Genomic DNA, 19320 nt, shown 5'->3' with positions numbered 1-19320 from the left:
GCAACCACCTCCTGAGTTATTAGGGGCTTGTTTTTGTTTTTTTGAATGCTGTGATACACTTTTGGTGTATAAAGGTGCTCAAAGTAGTTGGCTAACGTAGCTAACTGCTGCTACTTGCAGCACAGCTTCGAGCTAACTAGCAGCTAGCTTGGTTTGTAACTGTTTTATTTACATGATTGGAGAAGTTTCCATGCCTCTAAAGATGGAGTTTGGTTTATGAGAAGAAGTGCGCCACTGTTAGGTCTCTTTATAAAGGCCAATCTCCTGCTGGGGACGTTTAGCCTTTTTTTTTTCTTTCTTTTTTCTCCAAAGGACAAATCATATGACTTCTCACTTACGGCTCTTCTTTAGTATCACGGTACTGCAGCTGATCTGAGCTAGCATCTGTGTTAGCTAGCAGCCATCAGATACTCGCCTTTGAAGGTTTCCTTCGTGGTGAAGAGGATGCATCACCAGGACTTCACTGGTGACCCCACTGGGAGTCGGAAAGCGGCCTTTAACTACCGGAGGGGCAGCAGTGGAGTCAACCCGGGGGACGACAGCCAAATGCAGGCTGAATCCTCCTCACCAGGACCCCACCAGCAGCCCCAGTCCCAACCAGCTGCTGCTCAGGCGAAGAAGAAAAGCGGTTTCCAAATCACCAGTGTCACCTCAGCTCAGATAAGTGGCAATAACAGTTTAGCAGATGACACGGAGAGCTATGATGACATGGATGAGTCTCACACTGAAGAGCTTTCTTCAGACATGCTGGATGTTTCTGCGTCTAAACCCACTGATACAGGAGTGCTGGAGAGAAGCTCATCTGAGGAGACACTAAACAGTCTCCAAGGGGTCGACTCTCCTGGAGTGGTGTCGCCCAATGATCCTTTAAAGCCTCATCCGATGATCAATGGGTCGGTGCACCAACATCCTTATCCTCAGCCGCAACAGAGCCATGCATACCACCACCAGTCTGAGAGTCTGGGAAGAGGTGAACTGTCACTCCAAGCACTTCCTGTTGCACCTTTGGCTACCTCCAGCCCAGCTATGGCCTCCAGAACAGTTCCAGTTCAATACCACAGACCAGATGCTGCTAAACTAGCTCCTAATGTTGGTGAGACCGCTTCTGATCACCACACGCAAGGCAGTGTAAACACTTCTCATGTGTCTGTTGCCCACACTACGGGTTTTGACAACACTAATGTCACTGGTGGAGGATCTGGGTTAGCTGCTGCAGCCCCCGCCAGTCAAAGCCATCACAGCCAAACTCACACCAGCTCTCGCTTCAGAGTGGTCAAACTTGACACTAATTCTGAGCCGTTTCGCAAAGGCCGATGGACGTGCACAGAGTATTATGAAAAAGAAGTTCCTCAACCTACTACGTCAGAGCCACCAAAAGTTTCAGACATGGCTGCGGAGACGGAGACGGGTAATTCGGGGATTCTTGCTGCTATACCGCATACACTACATCCGTATCCTACACCGAGCCAAGACTTTCCTAGTTCTCAATCAATGCAGAGTCCCCCACAGGGGCGGACTATAATCACTCCTCTGACTTATGTGCCCCCCCAGGAAGTTGGTGGGGGAATTAGTACACAGAAACCAGTGGTTCCTGTTGCTGTTCAGGCAGGAGTACCACAGGTGACGGCACAGGTTGCTGAAGGTCAGCAGCCTCAAATGTCTCAGCAGTTACCCTACGCTATGGACCCCCACCACCCTGCACCCCATTTTCATGCAGGGTCCATCCCAAGACAGCCAGATTTTATCCAGCCCACTGCTCCCTTCCAGACACAAGTGCAACCTCCAATGCCGCAAGTTCAAATGGGAATCTCCATGTCAGCCCCACAGCCAATCAGCATCAGCCACCAGCTTCCCCATCAAGGTCACTTTGCATCATCTGCGCTTTCAACTTTTATTGCTGGTCAATCGCAGACTCAAATTCATCCACCTTCCACTGCTGTGTCCATACAAGGGAGCCCTTACATGCCTTTGACTGCTCTACAAGCTGACCTTCAGCCCATCCTCACCCCGGGGGCCCCTCTAGCCCGTGTCGCTGGAGGTGGCACCACTTTTAAAACATCCCACCTTGAGGACGCCCAGAAGCTCCTGCTCCATCACCAAGGTTTCCTGGGTCTGCCCAAACTGGGGACCAACACGCCAGCTGGTGTGGGTAGTGCAAACGCCAGCGGTGCTGCTGGATCTCTGGCTCAGATGGGAATGTCAGCGGAAGCCAGCGCTTTGATGGTCGCTGCTGCTGCTGCTGCTGCTGCAGGCCTCCGGACGCAGCCTGCTGAAGGAGAGGAGGACAGGTGAGAAATGAATGCCTGCATTCCCAGACCTGTTTGTTCTTTATCTAATCCTATTTTAATAGAAGGTCAGTGCTCATTTAAGTCCCATACATTTCTTACAAAAGCTACGTTTTACTCAATATAAACCGACTGACATGCTCTTGTCAAACTCGAAAAAACATATATAAAACAATAGATAAAAAGGGACAACCAAGGACAAAAGCACGTAGAATGACAGAAGAATACACAAAGCGACAACAAAAACACATAATGACTCTTGCAACACTAAAAAATACACAAAACTACAACAAAATACATAAGGCCTTCATTTGTTCCTGTATTATTGCTCAGATTTGTCATTCATCATGAATGATTATAGTAATGAATGCTGCTCATCTCTGGTCTACACAATGATAAACCCTCCCACTATCTTAAGTCCTTTTTTTGTTAGTTTCATCTGTGTCAGTGCCGTTGCTAAATTTTTCCAGCTTTTTCTGACCTCCTCACTTGTTTTTCCTCGTGTCCATGCCCTCCCTTTTATTAGACAGCAGCTCTGTTGATTTAAACTACCTCAAGGGACCTGGGCTGCAGTTTATTTTTATGTCATAGCGCTGAGTGCCACATTACTATTTATTCCCTTCCCAACTCTTACTGTTTTTAGTTACATGTCATCTATTAATGCACAACTACTTAAAATGAACTATATTATTATTCCTAATGTCTTAATATGTGTCTATATGAAGTGGAGCGACGTATAGAATTTACAATAATCTGAAATGATTCAAAGTTAGGTGAGTTCTTGGAGCAATATCTTGTCACCACTGTCTCGTATGCTTAAGCAGGAGATTCATGTCGGGGCGGCGTATCACCTGTAGGGTATGTAACAGCTGAACTGACAATTAGCCTCACCTCAATTCTCAGAACTTAAATATTTTTAAATTATTTTAAGTTCCAGTGTCAAAACATCTGCCTGTGATTTAAATAATTAGTTTAGGGAGCAAGCTTGAGTGCTTTTGTGTTTAATTTCCTGCATGGAGAGCAAACAGTTGATGTATTTTCAGCTGTTTTGGAGCATGTTGAGGTTTTAGGAGCTGGAGTTCAAGGTCAGTCGTCCCCTGCTGGTTTTAGTAGCACAGTAACTAACAGCAATAATATCCAGCTGCACACACTATGGAGGCTTTTGTCGCTTGCATAGGGATGTGTGTTGTTTACATGGCCTCTGTCTGCCCTACGTAAAGAAGAGCATGCATCCATATATTCTGTGTCCTGCAGCGTGTGGGCTTTCAGGTGTTTGTGCACAGCAGATCATGGAATGCTGTGTTTATCAATGGGTTTAAAAGTCAGGCAGGACTTGAACAAAAACAAATACTGATGCATTCACTTGCTTAAAGTTTGATCCGTCACAAGTTTTTCTGAGCTAGAGGTGGTGCGTGACTTGAGTTCTGCCAACTTACAAAACAGGGAGGTGAGGGTGTGTCTTGGTTTGGCATGCTTGGTTGGTTTCACATTTGTGTTTGACATTGATCAGTCCAGCAGGTCCTCAACGGGCCCGTGTGGTCAGTGCTGATGGGATTTATATTATGCAAGTGTCCGTTAACATTAATAGAAAAAAATACCCTCTACCACCATATACATATACATTTAGTTCAAACTTAGCACCATCGCCTGTGCTTTATCTGTCTTTACTTGTTTCTCCCTCTCTGTCAACAGTAGCAACTGTTTGCGGAATTAGCGGTGAAAAAAGGGTGTGTATTACGCATTAACAAACAATGGCTTTTTCACCTAGTATTTCCAGTAGGGATAAAACTTTCCACCCTTCCAAAAAAAAGAAAGCGTGTGAAATGAACAACTCTGGTACATAAATCATCTGCATTCAAAGATTCGAGACAGGAAAAAGGATCATGTGTAGCATTAAAAATGAATTCATGTAGAAAAATAAACATTTCAAATTAAAATGGACTTTGACTATGAGGAAATACACTGTGATCTCCTGACATGTTTCGACTGACGACTGCCAGTCTTCATCAGAGGCGTCTGCTGATCGATTTGATGTTTCCTTGAAGTTTTCTCAGCTTCTGCATAGTAATTCCAGCAAGATTCTTGCTGACTTATTTTTGAATAAGATGTTAATTTTTCATTTATTCAAACAACTGTTCCTTAGGAAATCCACTGACATGTCAGGAGATCAAAGTGGATAACATGTACTTGGACTAATTTATTAATTCCTATCCTTCTGGGTTTTATGAGCCGCTTTGTTTCCCAGAAATTGATATATATATATATATATATATATATATATATATATATATATATATATATATATATATATATATATATATATATATATATATATATATATATATATATAATTTTTTTAATGCAATGCTCAGAGAAAATGTACAGTTTCTTGCTTTAATTTGTTAAATGATTTATTAGCATAAGTAAAAGATCTAAAATGATCATGGCTGTCATCTAAAATATGTATATATCTTATACCATGACCTGTGCACTGTTTCCCCTTTAGGGATCAATAAAGGATATCTTTATTTCATCTTATTTGTCATATTTTACCGAAAAGCAGCCTTTGCTGTTGTCTCTATAAATATGCATCAGTGATGTGGACACACCCATTTGTAACTGGTTTAGTATTCAAGGCTGGCTGTTGGAAATGCAAAGACCAAAGTTTACTCAAAGTTAAAAAAGAGTGAGTTTACATAAAACCACGGCCACTGAGGTCCCTTAAATATTTTAAAACTAAAGTAAAGAAGCTTTACTGTTTTTTGTAAATTAAATTTGTGGTTTTCCTTCAATTGTTCCAAAAAGAAACAAATGGCCATGTATTATTTATTAATTTATTTATGTTTTAGTCATTTAAAATTTGGTGCAACTACTTGATGATGACATAAATTGACACATTTAACTGCTTGACTCAATTTCTCACTGGACACGTTGCATGCTAATTTTCTTGATGACAAAATAACTTTTAAAAAGCCATTATTTTCACAGGGTGTGTTTTTCTCACCAAACCCTATAATATAACACTTATAAGCATGTCTCAGCATCAAAATTGAATGCCAACCTAATGAAGCAAGCATCTTTTCTCACGAGTCACTGAGCAGTGCCTCTTAACTGTCAAAGTATTCTCTGTCAAACATATTTTACTTCATGTCATGCACATAGAGGCCTGTTTAGTGACTTGTTTTGAAGATTTACTGCCTGTGCTCCACTAGATGGCAGTGCAGAGTTATAGATTCTCGAGCTTGACTGACAATTGTTTATGTAATCGAATGTACTTTTTAGAATCACTGACCTCTAAATTTCCCTGCAGCAAACTGTGAATGTCCTCCTGGCACGCAACAAAGTGATTACGTCAATACACAAATTGTAAATACAGGAAAAAATGCTTTGTAAAAATGTATGGTTTCCTTTGAATATCAGCTTTTCCGTTTTTTTTATTTTTTTTTTAATTCATTGTTTTAGTATGTGTCATGGATTCCCGCCTTGAATTTTCATTCTGAGTCTGTTCTTAAAGAAGGTTTGACATGCCTCCTTACACTTCTGTCTGCCTTTGTCAACACAAGTGTTTATCACCATCATTACAGTGCTTTATGATGTGTGCAATGTGAGGTGTTGACAGGAGAGGACTTTTTTTATAGTTCTAAGCAATGATTTCCCTTCAGGCTTTTACACTGTGGGAATAACATCTATGTATTTCATGTATGGAATGAGCTGTCAAAGTCCATCATTGCTGCATTCCTCTCATTTCGTGTTTTTTCTATTTGAATTATTTTTACACGCCTTTAACACCTGGACGTTCTTACATAATTTTTAGCATTGCCATAGCAATAATGAAACACGGCTTCTCAGATACAACTGCTGAAACCTTTGAGTAAAAACACCCCGAGATGTAATTTTGAACATCACTGCAGTCACAGGGAGGTCATTATTTTAGTGTGGATAGAATTACTTTCTGCGATATTCACTACTTATGATGACTGTAAAAAAAATAAATAAATGAAGAAAAATTCCGAGCCAATTTACTCCAGCGATTATTCTCTAAATCATTTGAAAGTGTGGTTAACGTAACCAGTTGTCCTTGAAAAAAAACTAAACTAAATAATATATACATAGGGAGGGAAAAGAAAACATCATTATACCGCATAATCATTTGATTGTGGAAAAATATCATGATGTGAATTTTTGGTCATACATCCCAGCACCAATAGAGTATACAGTACGTATATTGTATTGATATAATCCACAAACAACAAGAAAATGTTTTAACTGTCTTATTTTGTATTTAGTGTGATATAGTGACTCACATTTTTGGTCATACCACCCAGCATTACCATAAGTAAACATACTATAAAAAGAAAACAAAAAAAGGTTTAAATGTTTTTTTTATTTAGTACATGAAATATGACTATGGCCAATGTTGCACAAAAATGCATTGTTTAATGAAAAGATGACTTTTTTTTATTTGCTTTGCTTAAAAAAAAATGTATAGATATATCTGTTTCTGTCAAAGATAATCTAGTTATATTGCATTTCCAAAATACAAAGTAGAACTCTCCTGAACTTTTTAAATGTATTGAAACCATACTTGTTTTATACTCCTTCCAAATGGCTTCTAGATGGGTAACTAAACATAATGAACATAACATGACTAAACAAAATGAATACGTGACATATCTATCTAGCTTCTTTATTTAAAGCAGCTTTTAAGATGATGATGGTTTTGAAAAGTGTGAAGACTGATCCATAGACATCTTATTGCATGTATTGCAAATGTGTAGGACATGCTTCGGTTTCTCTACCCATATAGCAGCACTAGCGGAGCAGGGTCGAAAAGTGAAAAGCTTTTGGTTTATGTTATAGAGTTAACCTAAAATTTCCAATTGTCTTAGTGGGCCGAGTACAAAGATTCACTGATTCAGATTTCTTTATATAATCATTGGAATAATTTTTGTCCGTCCGTAATTGTGATCCGAGTTTTGTGTCGTTTGGTCTAAATTGAACGATAAATAACAATCCCTCTGTTGATTTTGACTTTTTGCCAAGGGTTTTACCATTTTTTTTTAATTTAACTGCTATCCAACACCAAGTTTTGAGGCAGTCGTGTTTTTGCACTGGCTTGTTCTGTAGGCACTGTTGAACTAATCTTTCTTTGTCAGTCTTTCACCTTTTTTTTTTCTTCTTCTGTGTGTAATATAAATATCAGCATGGTATATCTTAACCCAACCACTGGACGATCTGATCAAGACAAACATTTTCTTTCCCTGAAACTGACAGTCGGGGGCATGAGGGGGGGAGACGCACTAAAGAGTAAAAGACAAAGCTCAGTGTTTGACTCTCAGCAGCCTTTGCTTTTAAAACACACCTAAATCTCCACATGAAGCCACACACGCTGTGCAGAGCTTCAAGAAAAATGTCCAACTTCTTGTAATGAACTTAGTCACTCATGGCAACTCTTACACTTGATTCCTTACCATTCTCACCCTTCAAACCTCCACACAGAAGGCCATGCAGGCCCATGTGACCCAGGGGATGATAACTTCCTACCACTGATGGGATTGTTAGATAGAGGTTGTGTAATATTTGTATGATGATAATAATATATCCAAGCTGACAATCAATATAATAAATGGCTTAAATTATCCATATTTTGTTTAATTTCCTTGTAAGTTTAACTATTTTTGTTTAGTTTCTGGCTGTCCCTTATTAAATATCATTACTGGCTTTTAAACTTCCTGAAAGCATGTTCATGCCAAAATGCTCAGCTATGTTTCTATTACCATTGGGAAAAAGCACAAAATCTAAATACTGCAATAAAACTGGTAATGAAAAAAACCCGAATTTAGAAACAAATAATACTCAACTTTATTTATATAGCGCAAATTACAACAGTCATCTCAATGCGCTTAACAAAATATAAAGTCCATAGTAAGAAAGAACGGAACCAACAAGATACTAAAATATTGCTAAAAAGTATACGCTTTCATGAGGTTTATTGACGTTTGGATATTGAAATGTATAGCGAAATGGAAACACTTTTTCCGCAGTTACACGTCACGTGACATGACGTACCTGGTCACATGACCACTTCTCACCGAGAAAACATGGTGCGTTTCGTGTGGACGGATGAGTAGACCGAGAGATTTCGTAGCACTATACTTAAAAATTTGATGGTAAACAACAAAAGAATGCAGAGTGTTATTGTTATTAATTACATATTTATTTTCTGCAGCAGTGGGCTTAAAGCACACCCAATAATAATGAGCTGTAATGTAAAAAATATCGCAGAAATGCGTGAAAATTTCCAGAAACTATCAGTCTTATTGCTATTTCCGTTTCAGAAAGTACATTTCTGAATTCATAATTTTTGCTTAACACGTTAAATCCAACTCCATACCTGCTGCTTTTTTAATAGGTGTGTATATAACTGTAGGGAAGAATTTGAGGGAAGTGACGACACTGTTTTGGGGAGTTGGTTGGCATTTGTAGATCAGAAAGTCCAACAATATCTGCGCCTGTCCTTTGTGACATTTAACTTCCGCATGAAGTAAGAAAGATGAAATATGCTTTGCTGACAAGTCCAGGAACGCTATTTGTCCACACTTTAACTATAGTTTTGTCAGTGTCTGCTCTTTTCTCCTTGTCGTCTCTCCTGTAGCCCATATGGCAGTGAGGCTGGTTATGTACGGCATTGTGTGCATGGCAGGGAAGAATTTGCTATCGCTCCATAAAAGGCATTCAGCCCCTGGAGGTATACGTTGCCATCAGATCAGTTTGTATCTTCTGGGGCTCGCCTTGTTGTTTATTTTAGATCTACTGCAATTCTTCTGGAAAGATGAGTGTACCCTGCTATTTCAGTTATGTAATTTCTTCTGCTATAAATAATTGCCAGTGGGTATTTTTTTTTTTTTTTCTTCAAAGACAAGAATGAGTGCCTACTTAACATGCATGCGTCCCATTGTGTGACTTTGGTTCTCCATTGAGTAAAGGCCAACATTAAAAGGTTCCAAACCGGATTCCACCAGTATGCACGCAGGAACTAATGCACCAACACACAAACAGGATGAACGTACAAGCCCATGTCTTCTTCCTGCTCTTGAGGTGATGGGTCCATGAGCCTGGCCAATCACAATGCAGTATGCTAACCTTTGTAGGAAAGAGTGATAAAAGGAAGAATAAAAAGTCTCGGACACTACAAATATTAATAGAATGAAATATTGACTTGTGATGCCAGATCTTGTGAAATCGGTTTCTCGCTTTTTTTTTTTCCTAAGTTGCTGCAAAGCCGGATTTGTTTTTAGGACCACACACCAACTGAGCACAGCTCTGCTTTCCCCTGAATCCCACATTAAAGTGAAGTGGAAGCATTACTTGCACTCAGCTGGGTGCCTTTTTGAGACAGTGGAAGGAAGGAGGTCCAAGCTGTTACAGCAACACAAGAAGGTTTGGGTTGTGGTTATCTCCTCATGTTTTGATTTCTAGCTTTGACTTTTTAATAAAATACTTCACCAGTCCCACAATGGGAAGACTATGCCACCTCGACCACAGTATATCCTGTCTTTATTTACAGTACGCTGCAACCTTTTTCATGTTTTTAACACTTATTCCCAAGGGGCTGGATAAGCAAAACAACACCACCAACCTAGAACAAGAACATTTTGAAGATGTTTCAAAATATTCTTAAACAATAATATAAAAAGGCCCAAAAATGTAATTCATACCAAAAAGAACCTAATGTGCCCTTGTTTTGTTCTTTTTTGCTAAAGTCACATGTGTTGCTCTGCAGGCCATATTTTTGACATGAATCAATTATCATAAAACCACATTAGCTTTTTAAATCTTGCATAATGGTGACAATAAAACGCCGTCTGTTTGTGTGTGCGTGCGTGCCTTCTCCAACATCATTTGCTGCTGCACTGTGACTACACATCCAACCTTAAGTAACCTCCTCAGGGTGTGGCGGAGACATAACGGCTCATAGAGAAGGTTCTTATTTGACTTATGATACGTTTATTATGGTATTCTTCATCTGAGGCTCAAAATGCAATACCAAAGATGGGATATGGGTCAGCCTTTTGTGCAGACATTGCACTAGCGTTGGATGGATGAGGATATATAATGAATGAAAGCATCCCATCTGTGATGTCATAACATCAAAGTCTGTCGCCATTGGCCGAGTTAAGTCAGTCGCTCCGTCTGTGATTGGTGATGCAGAGACGGCATATTCTCAGCCAAAGGCGTCACTCTGATACATTTGCAGTCTTTTGTTCCAAGCAAGCATGCGCAGAGTGACCAAGACTTTTGAGTACACTATGTACTACTGCAGTAGGTGGTCCAAGTAAAAGAAACGTTTGAACATGTGAACGTTGGTCTTGGATGTCAAAGGGTCTCGCAGACTGAACAATGGTTCCTGGCCCACTACTCCGATTTCTGGTCACTGACATTTTCCACGATTAGTGACACTTACAGTGAAGACAGAAAAACAAAGACCTGACCTCCACCTAATGAGGTTAATACCTTCAATTTAATTGAGCCTTGCCATGCAATCCCTCAAACACACCCTGTGCCACCGCCATTTTGTGATTTTCACAAATGCACCCCACCGTCTGCCATTTTTTTTTCCATTATCACTCCAAACTTGTGTAATTTTAAAGTCATCGGTTTTTAATTATTTGTGGTTGGCCTTAGGTGCTCATTGTTGTCGCTGTACGTGGTTTGTCATCTCTCTAGCCATCTTGTTATGATCGCCATTGTTCAGGCTGGTGTACAAACTCGACGTGCACTTTCAATGCAGACTTCTGACCAGCATGGAGCTGCACGTGAGGCATGCTCCAATGGACATCCATACTGTGAGGGTGTGCATCCAGTGCGCTTGCTCTGATGTGGAATGACAGGATGCCTAAAAGCATCCCTAGTACAGCTTGTCCTTTTTTTTTCACGATACCTGAAGATCCAAGGATCTGCCAACTAGGGTGTTGAGCAAGATTTTTTTTTCTAATCAAACAAAGCCTAAGTCTCTTATCTTCATTGAGATAACACAGCATATAAGTGGGAAGGAAAGAGAAGGTAGATGTTACAAATGGGGAGGGGCTTGCAGGTGGTTGTGGGGTGTGTGGTCGAAAGAGTTCTTTTCTATTGGATGCATCATCCTAATCTGTGCTGACAGTTTACATAACAACAAAAAGGGAGGAGGCTTTACTTCTTAAAGTGATGACATCAACGCCCACTCTGCTGCGTATACTCTGCACACATCCAATCACTTCTGAGGCTATTCAGGCTTAGTGAGGGGGCACTTGGGAAGACTTGGCACACTAATACACAGTCCTGCTGTAAGCACCCGCACTCCTGTCCTCCTTCAGCTCCATCCTGATCGTCGTTGTCAGTCAGGCTCTCCCATTGTGGGGAGACAAAGGGTCGGGACCAAAGGGCACAGGTCAGGAGGACGGAGGAGAGGTGGTGGTGGTGGTGGTGCCAGGGAGAGCTGGTTTGTTTGTTTTGGGGACACTTGCGTCAGGCGGGTTGGTTGGGGGTGGTGGTGGTCTCTGCTTTGGTTGGAGTGTTGTGGGTTTTTAGCCTGAGAGCATCAATGAGAGAGAAGTGGCTGGCCGGGGCCGGAGCAGCGAAGGGCACGGACGCAATGGCCATAAAGCTGTTCTTCTGGGAGCTGGAGAAGCATCTGAAGAGGTAACAATGGCTGTGATGTTGTCTCATGTCAGAGGATTCGCTATTGGTTAGCCTTAACAGGGACGAATAGTGACTGGCTTCTGTTGTGATGTCTTTGTTGATTGGGGTAGTGTTTTGTCTCTACCAGCTTCCATTAAACAAACTGTGGCCCCCTCTACCCCCACCAAACAAAGCATCACCTCAGCATGTTCAGACTCTCCAGCAGCCCTAAAGGGCTTTCCCCTTGTTGGAGGACACACTGTTCTCAGCACTTCTCATGCACGCTCACCTCCACTTAGCAAGGAAAGTGAAGGTGTGATCGATTAGCACTCACTCCCATGATTTCCCTTTAGCTTGATAGCAGAATGAGATATATCTCCAGTAGTCACTCATATATAACAGTTTCCAACTCAGCAAGCAAAAATGTGAACAGTCTTCAGCCAACACCCCCTTCTGTTTATTTTTATAGTATAGTATTTGTTCCCAAATGTCCCAGTAACTTTCATTACTTTGCATAAGCACATATTGTCTCAACATGTGCCACCGTCCCTTATGAAATTCAAACAGAAGCCCAAAAAGTAAAAATCCCTCCATATAGTATGTCTGCACAGCCTCCAAAAAACTGATTCTGTTGGACCAAGACCAAATATAAAAGGACATCTTTGTTTATAATAACCAAAATACTTGTTCACAAGCATGCTTCATCACAGATAGTGGATACAGCTATTTTTATGAAATGCAAACCTCAACAAACAGGAATAAAAGCTGATTAGTTAGAAACCTACAGTAGAAAATCTGTTTTTTACATTAACCTTCCTTTCATTTGTTAGTTGAAGTCTCTTAATTGTTCAATAATTTTACAATTTTCTACATATTATATAACCTCCACTTTATTGTCCCTATTTGGAATCTCTAAGTTTTAAGTTGCTAAAACCTAAAATAGTCACATCGATACATTGTATTTTCTTATCTGTGACATTAATTGCTTTGAGGAACATTTTCAACTCTTTCTAGATGCGAGATTGCCAGAGAAATAATTTCACAACAAAGAAATGATGAGCCTAATATCAGCCTTTTCTACAAAAATCTTAGATTTTAGCTACATTTTCATGGTTTCTTTGTTCACACCTGAATCTAATAATTTAATATTAACAACTTATAAGAAAGTAACACTCTTGAGCCTATCTCTCACTTTAGCAAATGTCCCATATACTTTATTGATATAAATTATTGCAACTGCAACAATCACCAATTCATTGTGTAATTTCATGTGGATTTTGTTTTTACATTTTACTTATATTGAAGCACCTAATTTAATTTAAATTCAGATGAAACTAAAAAAAAAAAAAAAAGGTGCAGCAATGTCATTAACTTTGTTTTATTTTTAATTCTTTAAAAGTTGAAAATAAAACAAAATGGGTTTTTTTGTTTTCTGTCTCGTGACTGAATATTGAACTCGGATTCTCAACTTCGTGTCATATGTGATTTCAACTACGCTTGCCTTTATATATAAAAGAAAAGAGGGTGGACCTGTTGCACTGGAGAGAACAGCGTGTTCCCTGTTCCGTCAGTTAGACTGAAACAGGAGAAACTTGAGCTTCCCTTTTATCTGCAATTTAACCTTTACATTATCTGACCTTTTTTGAATCAGAAAAGTGTTTATTAAAAACAGTACAAGGAATTGAACTTGGTAGTTGGTGTGAAGAACACACAAAAAAATACGAAAAACAAACCAGAAACGATAATAATAATGATAAATATAAAGGATAAATGAATTTCACTTTAGATCAGCTTTGTGATCTGATCATCTTTCCACCACTTTTATTGCTGAATCAGACCAGGGCAGCTGATGAAATTGTTAAAGCTTGACTTTGTTATTGGCATCTTTAACCGATAGGGGGAGACATTGCCGCATATAAAAGCTTGTGATTGCTGAGCACGTTTCCTTTCCTCTGAGTCCCAAAGACCATTACTTGTATTGAATTTAAAAAGATATCATGGTTTTATAAGGGTACACGTATTGTGTTGAATTGTGAATTCATCAAAATAGGGTGTAGAAGATGCTGTCTTTGCCCCTTTTAGGTGACTGCGGAGCTTTCTAGAACACAGTGCAGCAGTTCCGGAAGATGAGGCATGAATTATGTTAATGACTTCCCTGTTGTCCAATCATGAGAGGCGGATGCGTGCTCTATGCAAATGAGTCTCCTCGGCAGCCAATCGGTGTAGCTGCTTGCTGCTGTTTTGTCTGCGCGTGCTTCCCGCGGAGGGTGTCGTGTAGAGCGGAGCCTCTGCCCGCCACCTCAGTCTTTGTGTCCCGGGTGCGAGCAGCGCATCAGCCCGGGGGAGCGGAGCCACCGCCCGGTGCTCACTCAATCATAATGCGACGTTTTTCTACTTTTCTACCAGCGGCGTATCACAGTTAGCACCACCCGTGATACGCCTTCAAGGGGCTGTTTTTTATGGACGGAAAATAGGCATGAACCCCCAGTGTTACACGGTGGCGATGGACCTTGGCGTTTGTCAACTGAGGAATTTCTCCATTTCGTTTTTGTCGTCCGTGCTCGGGAAGGAAAGTGCGTCAGTGAGGGTTGATAACAGGTACGGACATTGATGTAATATTTAATATCATGTGTTCAACTGTTATTATTCGGTATTACGGATGTTTTAGGTTCTCTCTGGTCATTTATTTGTCAGCCAGTCACGACTCAGATCTGCCGTGGGATGCACTGCAACATGACATCATAGTCGCTTCATGTTGTCATCCCGTTAACACGTCCTCCTCCTCTTTCTCTGTCCTGCAGCTCTACTGGTGCAAGTGTGGTGGCCATCGACAACAAGATCGAGCAAGCAATGGTAAGAGAAGAGATATTCCTCCTCTCTCTCTCTCTCTGTGTGTGTTTGTAAATAGGCCGCTGTCATTCTCTCATACATGTGTTATGTAACCGCTGCAGCACCGACCCACCCACCCACCAACCCACCCTGCTTTAAACCGCTCATCTTTTAGTCTGTTTGTTTGTGTAAAGATGAAACCAAAAGAAACGCATCATCATAATTATGTGGAATCACAATCAATGAATGAACCGCGTGGGCGTTGCATTGTTTCACCGCTTCCTGTTCACTCACCAGGGTTTTAATGGGACTTTAATGTGAGCCAGGTAATGGTTCACACGCTACATGCCGATGCGCACATACATGTAGCATGTATAGCCCCTCCTGTTGCTAGGCAGGCCACTGCCTCCCTTCCGTGCGGTATTAATAACTCGGCCGCCGATTGGCTCCTCCCACCGCGGTGCGGGAACATTTTGTTCCCTCCGCTGCCAACCGGGACAGGGCGGGAGGGGCTGGCCTAGACATGGGGGATGCTCATAATATTAAAAGAAAATCAATTTTATTTGAAACCACAATATTACATATTTGCATTTTTTTCCCCCGTGTCCTATTTTTTACTTTATTTTTTTTTTAGAAATGGCCAAAAGCTTCGGGTAATCACGGTTTTTTTTTTCCACTAACATACTGCAATCTATAGCATCACAGCAATTTTGTAGGTGAAAATATACTGTATTGCAGCACTTGATAATTTTTGCATTCTGCACAACCAAATATTTATATTTTATCATTTTATTTTGCTTCTTCTCATTCTTTTTTTCCTCTGTATTTTTTGTTTTAGAACCTTTTTGTCTCTGGTTGAAATTTATAATCTAAATGATTTGGTCCATTTGATTTTGATGTAATTTTTATTTCAAGCACAAATACAACAGCAGTGTATTTACCACAATAAGAAAATAATTAAAAAAAAAACAATAATAAATCAAACAAAGCAAAGAGAGAATAAATAGTTCTGGAATCTTGCACCTGAAGCCTGTTCATGTTCAAAAAGGAGTAGAAACAAATATAAAACTTTTATGATCCTACCCCTTGTAATATCTAGCACTATATTTTATTCATATACATTAATCTTCTTATAATGCACACCTATTTATACTCTAAAAGGAGACATAATTAGTTGGTATATATCTATATAATTATACAATTCATGTAATCCACTATACATTCATCTGTCCAAACATACATACTATTTATAACTTTAACACTTGTGCTTCGAGAAGATACATTTTATGTATTCATGTTTTATTTACTTTAAATTCGGACACTTTACAGACATTGCTTCTTTAATTTCTTTTAAATCTATAAATCTCCCGTCTCCTTCAAAACAAGTGATTGTGTGCTCATAGTTTTACAAAATGTAAGAAATCAGTTGGAAATTAGTGCCGTTTTCGCATATATCGTGATTTCCGGACTATAAGCCGCTATCTTTCTCACACTTTGAACCCTGCTTCTTAAACAATTACGTGGCTCAATTGTGGATTTTTCCTGGTTTTATAAGCTTCATGCCACCACAAAAAGCTCCGTCACATTAGAACAGGTGTAACAATGAAATTGTTAACGTTAAATGGTTTTTGCACACACTGAATCATTCTGATCACTCATTTTGTCATGATGCACACTGCGTCATCATTGCAATACGTGACGAAATGTTGTCAGAGAGAGAGAGAGCCCGTTGTAGCAGCAGCAACAGTGTGGATGAAGTAAAAGTCAGCCAGTGTTATATAAAGTTGTTAAGTCACCGCGTTAGGTTTGTTCAGGATTGATCGGTGCTTTGGACTCTGAGGCTGATGGAGACGTTTCCGTAAGGAGGACGGACAGACGGAGCGGAGATCAGAACATCCTGGATACAGGCTGTTCTGATCTCCGCTCCATCTACAGTAAAAGTCAGCCAGTTTGTAACAGTAGCATAACAGCATGAAGTTGCCAAATCACCACGTTGGATTTGTTCAGAAGTGATCGCGTCCGTATTCTGACTCAGAGTCCGAATTGCTGTGATCGCTTTGCGGTAGTTCACAATAAGAAGAGCAGACGAAGCAGTGTATCAGTCTGGCTCCAGTAAAAAGTGACCATAAAAAGCTGTAAATGAACTGATATGTAGACGTGGGGCAGTGAGGAGGAGACTTCATGTAGTAAAGGAAACTTATCAGTTGAAACACGGACATTTCCCAGCAACCTAAAATGAGCACAGCAGCCCGCTTTCCTGCCCGTTGTGATTGGCCGAGTTGACTGAAGGGCACCCTCATCAGCCAATAGAGTGCGGTCTATGTTAGGCTGCGACATTTGTGTGGATTTTTCTTAGAAAATTGCTACATTATTGTAATGCGGCCAATAAAACAGTGCGCTTTATAGCTTGGAAATTACGGTATTCGCTTTACTCAAATGCTCAACAAGTTTCAACATGTCCCATCTCAATGAGGTTCAGATGGTGGTGTTAACTGAATTTTTCACCCTCTCATTCTCTTTTCCCTTTCAGGACCTGGTAAAGAGCCACCTGATGTATGCTGTCCGGGAAGAAGTGGAGGTCCTAAAGGAGCAGATCAATGAGCTGATCGAGCGCAACTCTCAGCTTGAGCAGGAGAACAATCTGCTTAAGAACCTGGCCAGCCCCGAGCAGATGGCTCAGTTCCAGGCACAAGTCCAGACCAGTGGCTCTCCAACTGGTACCGGCCAACCTTCTGTCCCGGTTGGGTCCACACAAGTCCTCTCCTCTGCACAGAACTCAGGCTCGTCTGCCTAAAACAGACACCGCACACTGAAAAACCCCCTCAATAATGAAAGACAGGGGGGATGGAAGGCAGAAGATGAGGAGGAGGAGGAGGAGAATGGAGTGTTTCCATGCTGTGAACGGACTCTCGCATTAAGACCGACTACGACACTGTCTGGAGGAGTGCACAATTTGACTTAACCACGGGAAGGAAAAAAATAAACTTTTTTTGTTGCACATTTTATTTAACTGAAAGATTGTGGATTTGCACCCGTTCATTGGAGCTAGCCTCGGTTACGTCTCCCAACTTTTAATACCTGCTCCAGACAATCGTCGTCGTCGTGGCGATGACGAGAGGAAGAACAGAACTGACAGGAAGTGACTCTTAAAGCCGTCGCCAAACCAGCCAGCCAGCCAATCAGGAGTGTGTTCTTGTCAGCGCTGTCTTAATCCCTCGCAGTGTGACCTGTGAAAAAGTGCCATCGTTTTGTGCCCCCCCCCACCCCATCCGCACGCCCCGCCCTTAACACTTCACCACTTAGATCTCCTTGTTTTCCATCTGCACTTTTATCCGACTTAACTGACAGCAGGGTTTGTGTGACCAATAGGGAAAGATCTTCACTTGTTTCAGGGAGGGTCGCACAAGAAAACGATATATAAATACAATGTATTCGCTGCTCTTCGTTCACATTAAGAACTCTTGTGTTCATCCCAAACTCACTCTTACCCTTTTCTATCGTGGATGGAGTGTTTAAACATTGATGCAGGGTCTGTTGTTTTTAAGTGACGGTTTGGTGAAAGTCCCGTTTTTTTTTTTTTTTTTTTTTTTTTTTTTTCTCAGATCTTATGATTAATGTCCTAGTGGTCTTTGAAATAACATTTTCAAAAAAGACATTTGTGGGACAAGACTGTTTTTAGTGGATGAACTTTGAATTTTCCAATTGATCTCTGCGAAGTGCCTGGTTCCTAACCATAGATACATATATATGAGTCTGTTTTATTTTTAAGTCGTTTCATATGTGTGTATGTGTATAGTTCAATATGTATTTATCTATGGTTTTACCAGGTTTTTTTTTTTTTTTAACTACTTGTGATGTCATTACTCAGGGTGAGAATAGAAGAGGACTTTTTTCAACCTCTAACTTAAGATGCAATTTCCCCTGCAGTGACACACAGCTTTGTACTGTATCTCCTGCTATTATTTCAAATGATTAGGACTGTATTTGGGGATTTTTTTTTTCTTCTTTATGTTTTTTTTTTTTTTTTTACTGTCCAGTGTTGACTCGCTTAAAGTGCAACACAACAAGACACTTGGCAAAGATAAAGGGAAAATGCCTCGCAGAAAATCATGGATGTTTTCGTGCATGTTCCTCAGCCCATCACAAATGTGACGTTACAATTGCACTAGACAGTTGCACCTCGAATAAAAAATTAAAAGAAAACACAGAGTTGTTTGGTTTTGTTTCATGAAGCATATAATTTATGCAGTTGTTAAATAAAAAAAAAAAAACAATCAAAGAATCAGGTTTGTTGATGCAGAAATGGCAGCATTTTTCATTATTCCTATTTGCACATGCGCAGTAGTAGCCTGCAGAGTAAATGTTGATCCTAATGGCTCCTTCCTATTGGCTGTCAGAGGACGTGCCTCTAACATGCACGTGGTGCCACGTGTACCACCAATTTGCTAGTGGGGGCAAACGGGAGGGAGACCTGCAGGGTGATGCCGTCATAGAAACCAACAAAAACACAAATACATTTATATTGCAACGAGTATATATATACTGT

General features: G+C 40.4%; 1 protein-coding gene across 3 annotated transcripts; it reads left to right on the top strand.

The window, feature by feature from the left end:
- The first annotated feature begins 312 nt into the window (after positions 1-312).
- On the top strand, positions 313-18977 carry zgc:65895 (TSC22 domain family protein 1). Of its 3 annotated transcripts, none has more exons than XM_028471362.1 (3): positions 313-2288; positions 14747-14798; positions 17305-18977. In XM_028471362.1, exons 1-3 carry the CDS (start codon positions 445-447, stop codon positions 17566-17568), a joined length of 2160 nt encoding a protein of 719 aa, XP_028327163.1. In that variant the 5' UTR covers positions 313-444; the 3' UTR covers positions 17569-18977. The 3 variants fall into 3 exon arrangements, with proteins under 3 accessions (XP_028327163.1, XP_028327175.1, XP_028327168.1); XM_028471374.1 differs by lacking the exon at positions 313-2288 and adding an exon at positions 11809-11966; XM_028471367.1 differs by lacking the exon at positions 313-2288 and adding an exon at positions 14171-14543.
- The last annotated feature ends 343 nt before the right edge of the window (positions 18978-19320 follow it).

This window comes from Gouania willdenowi, chromosome 2 (genome assembly GCF_900634775.1).
Source record: "Gouania willdenowi chromosome 2, fGouWil2.1, whole genome shotgun sequence".
Taxonomy (NCBI): Eukaryota; Metazoa; Chordata; class Actinopteri; order Blenniiformes; family Gobiesocidae; genus Gouania; species Gouania willdenowi.
The sequence above is the reverse complement of the archived record's forward strand: the minus strand, read 5'-3'. Positions and strand labels throughout refer to the sequence as shown.

What these genes read in the sequence shown, in the direction of transcription:
- zgc:65895 (XM_028471362.1), top strand. Translation starts at nt 445, where the DNA reads ATGCATCACCAGGACTTCACTGGTGACCCCACTGGGAGTCGGAAAGCG. An exon ending in GCTGAAGGAGAGGAGGACAG is followed by an intron (nt 2,289 to 14,746) that starts GTGAGAAATGAA and finishes TCTGTCCTGCAG; the next exon opens with CTCTACTGGTGCAAGTGTGG. An exon ending in ACAAGATCGAGCAAGCAATG is followed by an intron (nt 14,799 to 17,304) that starts GTAAGAGAAGAG and finishes TTTCCCTTTCAG; the next exon opens with GACCTGGTAAAGAGCCACCT.